General features: G+C 54.5%; 1 protein-coding gene across 5 annotated transcripts in view; it reads right to left on the reverse strand.

Moving 5' to 3' along the window:
- The window catches only part of RAB11FIP5 (RAB11 family interacting protein 5), a 40,267-nt gene extending 30,832 nt beyond the window's left edge, over positions 1–9,435 (reverse strand). For all 5 annotated transcript variants that reach the window (XM_081482973.1, XM_081482970.1, XM_081482974.1 and 2 more), the window contains exon 1: positions 8,823–9,435. In XM_081482973.1, the coding sequence (XP_081339099.1) occupies positions 8,823–9,253 (431 nt within the window). In that variant the 5' untranslated portion in view covers positions 9,254–9,435. The remainder of the gene's footprint in view (positions 1–8,822) is intronic.
- Between the last annotated feature and the right edge of the window lie 816 nt (positions 9,436–10,251).

Here is a 10,251-nt window from a genome sequence, read left to right on the forward strand (position 1 = left end):
AGGTAAGGAGGGGCCCAGAGTGCCTTTCTCCAAGTCCTCGTCTTTGTGTCCTGCAGCAGAGCCACTCCACCTGTGCTGTCACTGCTTCCTGACAGCACGGAATGTTACTCACCTTTTACCCCCACAACCCAGGGACTGGGCCTGCTCTAACACATGCTGGATAGATGAGATGGCATTGGTAGGGCTTAGCTTCAATCCCAGAAATAGATTGGGAACAATAATTATTTTAGGAACTTCCCTGGTGGTCCAGTGATGAAGAATCCGCCTTCCAATGCAGGGGATGCAGCTTTGATCCCTGGTCAAGGAACTAAGATCCCACAGGCCACGGGGCAACTAAGCTGATGCACCATAACTCAGAGCCCACGTGCCATGGAACCTGCGCGCCCCAACTAGCGAGAAGCCCCCATGCTGCAACCAAGACCTGATGCAGCCAAAAAATAAACATTTTCTAAAAAACAAAGTATTTATTTTAAAAAAAAGTTCAAAAAATTATTTTAAAGGAATAGTGGAAAAACCTCAGTGAGTCATAAGACAGGAGACCCAGGTTCTAGTCGTGGATCTGACTTACAAAGTGGCTTTCAACCACCCACTTCACCTCTGTAAAAGAGGGATGATAAAATAAGCCAGTGAAGACAGGAAGAAATACCAACTAAAACTGTTATTACTCAGAGTTTGAAGAGCTAGCTGGAAAAGTTTTCCCCAGAGGCTCCTCCATCTAGATGCCTTCTCTCCTCCCCAGATCTCCCTCCAGCCGACCTCCTCACACACCAGCAGATAGGATGCAGGGAGGAGGCCAATCCCTTATGGCTCTCAATGCTCACAACCTAACCCTGCCTTTGATTTGGTATCAAAGGTAAAAATTGCAAGCCAGACTCAACTGCAGGAGAGGACAGTGCCCTTTTATCAGGCCAGATGATTCTTATCACCTACTCTGGCTCTGGGCAACAGTCCTCAGAGCCCAGAACCATCATTTCATTAGTTACCCCTGCCTCTGTGGGCTCACCTCAGCCCAGTCAGGCTCAGCCTCCCTCCCGCCTGGGCACAAACTTCTCGACCAGCCCTCATTCCTCCTATTGCTGTAGGTTCCAAAGGTCTGTCTTTGTCAGCTTGCCTCAGGCAGAGGCCAGGGACCCATACCTACCTGGAGACAAGTCTAACCACACAGCAACAGGAAGTATGTACAGTTGAAAGCATGATATATGGGAAAAGCACTGGGCTTCGGGGTCAGAAATTTGGCTGCCACTAATGAGTTGTGTGACCCTGAATAGGTCATCCCCCTCAGACCCCAGTCTCAACATCAGTAAAAATGGGGGTCAGCCTGCCTGCCCTCGGGGAAGGAGGAAATGAGGTGATGCTGGGAAAGCACTCTGAGAAGTAGGCCAACCCACACATAAAGATTTGGATTTACTGTCTGTCGGGACCTTTTATGGGCTGTCATCAGCCCTATGGGAGCAAGGTGGCCCAGGACCAAAGAGCGATGACCCTGCCCAGGAGAAAGGAGAACCAGTGAGACGACCCTTCCAGGGGAATCTCTGGGAGACAGGGAATAAGGAAGAAATTCTACTTAACCACACTCCTCTCCCCAGTGCTCCTAACCCAATATTCACCCCGAACTGGAGTCCTGAGTCCCAGAGGATAGAACTAAATATGGCCGTCCTCTTGCTAGGGTCTCAGTTCAGACCCAACAGGTGGCGTGCTCAGTCCTTCTGTCATGTCTGACTCTTTGCAACCCCATGGACTGTAGCTCATCAGGCTCCTCTGTCCATGGGATTTTTCAGGCAAGAATACTGGAGTGGGTTTCCGTTTCCTCCTCCAGGGGATCTTCCAGACCCAGCGTCTCCTGTGTCTCCTGCATTGCAGGCAGATTCTTTACCTGCTGAGCCACTGGGAAAGCGCCACAACAGATGGACACAAACAATAACATCCCTCTGTGGGGAAACCGGGCTGATAGTAGGTATATAACTGTGTGCATGAAGAAAGCTGAGTTTGTGCAAACACAATGGGAGAGGGAGAAGTAATCTATAATGCATTGGCTTTTAAAAGTATGAGAACTGGTAATGCTTCGGATACCTCCGAAGAATGGAGCTAGATGACTCAAGGTGAGGGCAAGGAAGATTTTTCACTGTGTAACCTCTGTATCTTTAGAATTTTTAAACCAGGTAAACTACTCAAAAATAAATATGAAAGAAAGTCAGGCTGTTTTGCTGAGAGAAGCACATAGCCAAACTAACTCAGCTCCCGTCCACTCCCTTTCCTGGCAAAGCCCCTCACACTTCCCTTCCCTTCCAGAGGGACAGTCTCCCTCCCAACTCACCCAGCCCCTACCACACATCATCTGTCATTCAAGGCTCTGCCTCCTACAGGCAGTCCACCCTGATCACATCAACCCTGGTGAGTTGGTCCTTCTTTTGATCCTTTCTCTCATACTTTTTATATACTGCTTTGTTAGTTAATTACCCTTCCTGTATTAAGTCTTGCCTCAAACATATTTTTGCCTTCCTAGGGAAAGGGCTATAAATTTTCTTTCTCATGTTTCCTCTGAAGCCCTAACCTTGGCACAGTGGCTGCCCAGTAATTACTTACTAGATGTTGAACAAAAGAAAGAAAGAAAAAAGCAAACCACCGCATGACTGTAGGAGGAGGAACTAGATGGCTTGGAGTGTTCTGTCACAGTAAAACAAGCATGTGATTTTTTGGGAAAGGTCAGGAAGTCTTGTATCTGGTGATAATATCCCAAGCCCAGCTATACTGCACAAGTCAACGAGAGCAAATCTCCCTGGGGTGGAGGCTGGGGGTGTCCAGGGCCAAGGCAGAGCTTTCCAGCCCCTCCCTCACTCCTATGAGATAGTCTAGTGGCAGTGATACCCTCTTCCCCAAACAACCAGGCAACACCCCCATCTCCTGAGAAAGATATGACCAGACACGGAGCTGCAGACTAAATGCACTTATCCCAGCCAGCCAAGGCCTCCCACAGGAGAAGCAGGTCATGCTTACAGAGCCTCCAAGCCTGACCACAGAGATGGACTTTGGGGAGGAGAGATGAACCCTAAAAGAGGGCAGCTGCTGAACACCAGGTTCCGTGCAAAGCTGAATGCTGGGAGACATGGGGGAAGACTCGGACAGATGGTGCAGCCTGGTACTGAAGAGCACAGACTCTGGAGCCAGACTGGGTACAAGCCTGACGGCCGTGTATTGTGTACCTTTAGAAAAGTCACTTCACCTCTCTGTGTCTCAGTTTCCTCACTTGTTAAACACAGTAACAGTACCTACACCTCAAGAGGTTGTTATAAGCTGATGGAAGACAAATCCTCAGGACAGCGTCAGCACCTAAAAAGGACATCATCAATGATACACTAGACAAATGAGGCAATGACGATTTTCCAAAAACGAGTGCTACATGCGGTCTGTATGGGAACTCAGAGCAAGCTGGGTAGCAAACGGGATCCCTGATGGCCAGCCTGACAGGTCTGGGATACCTCCTCCTCCAGGAGGCCATCTCTGACCACAGCTGAGCCCAGGGCTTCTGTCTGCTCTGAAATCTCCAGTGTTTCCTGGGTAGGCCCCAAAATACAGCACTTGGCTATGGCCCTTCCTCCAAATGTGGGGGTCTATCCTCCTAATAAGACTGCACCCTCTGAACACGCAGGCTGGGGTGTCCATGTCCTCCCCTCCTTTCAACTCCCCGCCCAACCAGTGGCCTCCCCCAGCCTCTGCCCAAGCAGAAAGGCCTGTGGATTAGACTGTTCCTCAGTGTCTCAGAGAAGTCCCAAGGCCCCCTTCTCTATCCCAGTGGAAATGTCCCCATCTCCCTAAAACCCCTCTGGCACTTCCACAGAAACCTTGGGATGCACTCAGGGCCCCAAGTGCCATCTCTTCTTTACCCCAAATCCTTCAGCCCTTTGGGCTGCCAGGGCCTAAGAGAAACCACACAGAGCCCCACCCTTCCTAATTGCTACACAGCTGAGAGCCTGCCACTTGCCCTCCCCAGCCTCCATTTCCACATATCTAAGCACTCTGACAGCTCTGACATTAGAATTCCACGATCAAGGCCATTGCTTCCATTTCCCACCCCTGGGGTGAACTGAAGGTCAAGGTGGCCCCTGACAACACCCCCCTTCACCTCCCACCACCAGCGCTATCTCCTGGGAGCTAAACTAGCTTATTACACTCACTGAGGAGACCTGGGCCCAGCCCCACAGGCCAGCTCAGTCAGAACAAAGCCATCAGACTCCTCCTTGACAGAACTGCCAGGTGCAGAAAGGACCCACTCCATGGACTTATCCTTATTACTTGGCCATAAGGGCAAGGTTTCTTCATGACCACACCAGTTTGCAGAGGACAGCCCTGAGCAGGAAAAAAAATAAGGTACAGACTCCCAGAGAACACACGGAGCTCCTGTCATTGTGTTAATCTTCTGTCCCTGCGCAGGGTGGGAATGGCAGGGGAAACACCTGGATGAAGCCAGACGAGCCTTTAGCGTCACTGTTGCTGGCAAGTGTGTCATAGCCCCGAGGTGGCAGCAATAAAAAAGAGAGCAGGCAGCCCCATCCGAAGAAAGGGACAGCCTTCAAGGTCACCCGCCCGGAGCTCTGCTGAGTTGCGTCTGTCCCCGGCTGCCAGCAGGGAGGGGAGAACAGGGCCAGCTGTGGAGGGAAGGGGAAGCTGCTGTGCTTGCCAGTCTGACGGGGGAGTCACTTCCTACCCCTTCCCACACCCCCAAATGCTGCTGCTCAAGCAACGCCAAATAAAAACTGCCCCATAACTCAGGGAATGCAGCCTCCCCGCATCCTAACTACTGATTTTAAGAACAGCCACACCCTTCCCAGCAGCCAAGCAGACTTCCCCAGCGGCCAGGTCTGAGGCTGGAGCAGGAGCCAGAGCCAAGGACCCTCGTGGCCTCAGCTGCTTCCTGAGGAGCAGTCACAGCTGGAAACCAGCGGAGACGAGGCTGTGGGTCACACACCATCTGTCTACAAGAGGAACACGCAGTCCATCTGGAGGCCAAGGGACAGGTGGAAGCCCTCAAAAACCATATCACCTCAGACCAGCAGGCTACACTGGCTTCAGGTGCCTCTCCCAGTGCCCAAAAATCCACCCTCGAGGAGGTCTCAGGCCACCACCGCCAGCCAGGCAGAAGGCTCGGGTCTCCAACCTAAGTCCTCCGCAGCCACAGGCCCCCCTGAGGCCCTCATAAAATCAGTGAGACAGGTCTGACCAGGGCTGATGGAGCCACTGACAGGGCCACACTGCAGCCTGTCCATGGTCACATTTTAACCCAAATCGAGGCCACAGATGTGGCCTTTCCAAGGGGCCAGACTGTAACCCTCTATCCAACAGGCCCAGGAAGGGGGTTCTTTTAAGGAAGGGACCATTTTTTTTCCACAGAAGTACCCACTGGAAGAGTACTACGGATTGCACTGAGGTAAAAACCAGAAAGGACACATTTAAAGAAGCTAAAGAGGGAATTTCCCGGAAGTCAGTGGTTAGGACTTGGTGCTTTTCACTGCAGGGGCCTGGGTTCGATCCCTCGTTGGAGAACTAAGATCCTGCAAGCTGCTTGGAGTGGCCAAAGAAAGAAGCATCTCTTGGGATTTTCAGACCCAAGGTGATCCATGAATGGTTTTACTGAAGGGAGAGGGTTATAGTTAGTTTCCTTGTGTATCACATTAAATGTTATTTCGACAATTTTCTTTTTAATCAATTGGAAGCCTCCAGTGAAATCCCTCACCTCAAATAGCATCCCACTTGACAAAGCAGCTTCGGGTACTGTTGAGGTATCTAGCACCCTTGCCCTCATCATCATTACCATCACATAAGGAGGGCCCTGGGAGTAACCCAACACGAATATCTTGAAAGCTTGCTATGTCTCTAGGACAATAATAAGACTTTTAGAGACACCACTGTATTTAACTTGTACAATTCTATGACTGTTATCACATATGACCTTTTCAGAATTGAAGAAACAGGTTAAGTAACTTGCCTGCTAATAAGTGATAGAACTGGGAAATCCCAGTTTTCACGTTCTTAAACAGTATGCTGCTGCCCTGCCAGGGAAGACAGCTGCAGAGATCTAAAGCTGATCTGAGCATGGCTCTAGAACTGCAAAGGGCTCCCAAGACTAGCCCAATTCTCAAAACTCCAGCAGCAAAGAGAATGGTAGAGGGCTGTCAAGGGCCAAGTCATTTCATCAGGAGCTCTCATACTTCTGTGAGTACCCTGCCACCACAGTCCTGGGGCTTTCCCAGGTGCTAAGTTCTGTATTATCGCCTCCTGTCACTTGAGAGGCTCCTCCAAGACAAGGGACATCTCCCAGATCATAGCTACCAGGCTACCAAAACCTCCCTCCACCATCACTGCCATTCACTGACCACCAAACATGTCCAGGAACTAGGAGCTCATTTCATTTCTATGAATCAGCCCATTTTACAGATGAAAATACTGAGGCACCAAGAGTTTACTTGACTGGCCACAAGGTGACAGGTTTGGGAAAGGAATCTGTAACTCCACAGGCCCCTCCTCTTAAGCTTGAGACTGCTTTTCCCCAGTCAAGTGCTGTCTGGGCAACACAGGGCCATCTGCTCTCCTTAAGAGCACCACAGCTGGTTCCTGGAGTTCTTTGCCACCATTATCCAGAGCTTAGGAGGGCACACCCCAGCCCTCTCCCCACTGGAAAATGTGCAGACTCACTGTCTTAGCAATTCACGCCCAGGTGCTCCAGGAAGGGCCATGAAGAGTGGCCATCAGAGGCAGAGGTGAAAGATGCAAACTAGAGTGGGGGCAGTAGCCCTCACCCTCTGTCAATGGGCATGCTGTTTGGTCCCACAAACTAAAAGATTGGGCTGATTTCACAGGCATTTCTGCTGCCCGTAAGTCCCCCTCCTCCTGCCCCCTCCAAGTTCTATAAATAACCCAGGTCAATGCATCACAGGAAAGGCAGCCAGGTGGGTGTGGAAAGATCCTGTGGAAAAGATGACTTCTCTAAAGTAAATTAAAGCTCCCACTGAGATCAAGGGGTGGTACATCCAATTCTCCAAGAGGGACTGTCCTTGGCTGAAAACAGGTGCACGTGGGCCGAAAGACACAGATAGCTCAGTTAAGGAAGACCCAGGGGCCAAGAAGAAAGCAAGAGCAGGAAGTGAAAAAAATCAAAGCCTCTCCGCAACCCCCTCCCCCCAAGTCACTGACCTCACAGAAGCCCCTCCCCACAAGCCTAGAGACTTTGTGTCTGTGCTCTTCATCTCCCCTCTAGTACTCACCCCCCACCCTCCCACCAGCCCCAGATGTGTTATCTACCAGTCTGGTCAGATTAGCTGAAAGGTGGAGATTGAAGGACCAGGAAAGAAAGGGGTGGAATGAATTTGGGGGCAGGAGCATCTCCAGGAAAAGAAAGGGCTAAGAGAGACAGAGAAGAGCTTTCTGCCCCACCCCACCCCCTTGGGCTCCCTGAGCCAGGCAGCGGGGAGAGGACAGAAAAGGGGAGGAAAAACACAAAACGAGGGCCAAACTACACCACATGATCCCACAGCCAGCAACCAAACAGCAAGTCAGGAGGGAAGGCGAGGAGGCCAGGGGAGGGAGAGACGGAGATAGGTCACAGCCCTCCCCAAACCTGCCCTGTGCTAACCGGTTTCCCACCAAAGCCACAACAAGCCATGAAGGCCTTCTGTACCCACGTTTTTAAAGCGTTCAAGGTCAGATATTTTCTATCCAAATCCTGCTTTCATCTGGGTCTGTACCAGGCTCATCCTTCTCCAGCAAGCCTTCCTAGATTGACTCAGTTGGATGCCATTTCACTTGCGCAAACCTTTCCAGCACCTGTCCCAACCCCTTACCCTCCTCATCCAGGAGCCATAGGACCCCTGACCCCCAACCCCTTACCCTCCCCATACAGGGCCCATGGGACCTATGAGTGGCATCACCCCAGTTAACCATCTGAGAGACCCATGGCTGTTTGTCAGCCCTGGAGACAGGCTTCCAGATCCTGCCCAAGCCCAAAACAGGAAATGAGGCTCCAAGTCTGAAGCCTTGATCTTAACACAGGGAAAGTTAAACGCTGCCAAAATAAATGATTAAAGAAAAAAATAATAACTCATTGGCCTTTCTAGGTATAAGTGACTGGGAGACCATCTTCTGCTGTGCCTTAAGCACATGCTGCCTCCACCTCAGGCAGGACACCTGAAGCCTAACTAACCTTCTTAGAGGTCCTCCTGTTCTCCGATCAGGGACACTGAAGAGTAGACTTGGGGGCGTCTCTAAGCAGCAGAGGGCATCCGAGTGCCAGGAAGCAGCAGATGCCCTCTGCAGTCTCTAGATCTGGTGTTGAGCCTCCGTTCAATCGCTGCCCTCCTCGAGGCCAACCCTGAACCTTCCTCCGCTCACAGGGCGAGGCAGTGCCTCTCCACTTCCCTGCGGGCCTGGTGTGGAACAGGCGTCCGCAGGCAGTTACCCTCCCCTTCGAAGAAAGTGGGGCGGGCCAAGAGGCCCTAGGAATGGCCCCCAGATTTTCCTTCTTGAGGTTCCCACAGCCCAAGAGTCTCTGGATCCCACTCCTAACTTTACTTGACAATCTACTCCTAACAGTAGACCACCGTTCTCAACCCCACCAGGCCTCCCAAGGATCTGCCAGCAGCCAAACACAGCCCAGAGCACACTTGGGAGCCGGAAGGAGACCCCTATATGTGAAGAACCAACTTGGTCGATTTATGCCCTTGAGCGCCAGGCAAAAGGGCGCACCGCCCCTGCCGAGGTGTGGGGTCCTGCGTCCCCCAGCCCCGCCCCGCGAGGCCTTTAACCGTTTTCCCTCCCCCGCGCCCCGCACTCACTGAGTGTGCTGGGCGCGGCCTGCGCCGAAGACCTCATCCAGCGCCACCGTGGCCTGGCCCAGGAATTTGTCGACGCCGATGAGCGAACGGTGCATGGTGGTGAGCACCAGCTGGCAGGCGGCGGCTGAGCCCGCGGCCCAGGGCGCCGGGCCCGCATCGGCCTCCTGCGCCCGTAGCAGGCCGTCCAGGGCGCCGGGCGGCAGCTCGAAGGAGCACTCCTCGCGCCACTCGGGACATCCTGGCGTCTTCTCCACCACCGACGTGCTGTACTTCTCGCGGCCCACCTGGATCACCGTGTACGCGTCGCTGGTGCTGCCCGCGCCCGAGCTCTTGCCCCGCAGCCCGCGGGCCCGCAGCACCGTCACCTGGACGTGCGTGGGTAGCCAGCGGGAGGGCCCCGCCGCCGGCTCGGCGCCCCGCACCAGGGCCATGGCGGGGGAAGCGGCGGCGGGCGAGGCCTGGCCGAACCAGGACCGCAGACACCCGGACCAAGTAAGAAACTGGACAGCGTCGGACGGTGGCCAGGAGCCTGCTCGGAGCGCCGCTGCAGCTGCGGGTTCGGCCGGGCCGGGTTGGGCCGAGCCGGCCGCCGCCTCCCCGCCTCCCCGCCTCCCCGGCCGCCGGCCGCGCCGCGACGTCAGCGCCCCGCCTCCCGCCCCGCCCCGCGGCCGGCGACCCGCGACTAGCGACCGGGACCCGGACCTGCGCGACGGTGCGGCAGAGCCGGGGGACGGTGGCCGCCACGCCCTCGCCCCGGCCGCCGCAGACCAACCGGGAGCTAGAGGTCAGCGAGGTGCCGCTCGGGCCGAGGGCGGTGCGCGCGGCCTCCGCAGAGGAGGGGGCGGGGCTCCCGCGTCGGTACCGCCCCCAACGGGGGGCGCCCGGGAAACCCTGCCTCGCCGGGGGGCCGCGCCGCACCCTCGGCCGGGTCTGAAATGCCCGCTCCGCGCCTCCCGGCCAATCCCAAGTCTTCCTTCAAGACGTGTCTGCTCCAGAAAGCCCTCGCCCTAAAGCTGCCCCGCCCCGCCCCTCCCCTGGATGGCCAGCCCCTTGGCGCTGGCAAAGGGGAGCGATGCGGACCCCGGCTGCCCTCCTGGCCTCTCCTCCGGCCTGCCCCTGCCGGGGAAGTTCCCCGCGTGAAACCAGAGGCGATTCACGCTGCGCCGCGTGATGGTCCCGGATCAGCGACCCGAAAGCGGGTGAGCCGCCGCTGTCTCCCACTTCCACGCGCGGGAGGGACCAAGTATGCAGCCAGAACCCGGCGAGAGAGTCCAAGGAGCTCGCCCTCATCGGCCACTGCGGCGGAGAGCAGAGATGAATAAATGAGTAACCACATCAATATTTAAGTGTTCACTCGGACCGCTAGGGCTCATGATTCCCGAGTTGGGGCAAATTATAGGCTCTGGTGGAAATTTTAAACAGTTACTTA

The sequence above is a fragment of the Giraffa tippelskirchi genome, chromosome 4 (genome assembly GCF_054371585.1).
Source record: "Giraffa tippelskirchi isolate mGirTip1 chromosome 4, T2T-mGirTip1v1.2.pri, whole genome shotgun sequence".
NCBI classification, from domain to species: Eukaryota; Metazoa; Chordata; class Mammalia; order Artiodactyla; family Giraffidae; genus Giraffa; species Giraffa tippelskirchi.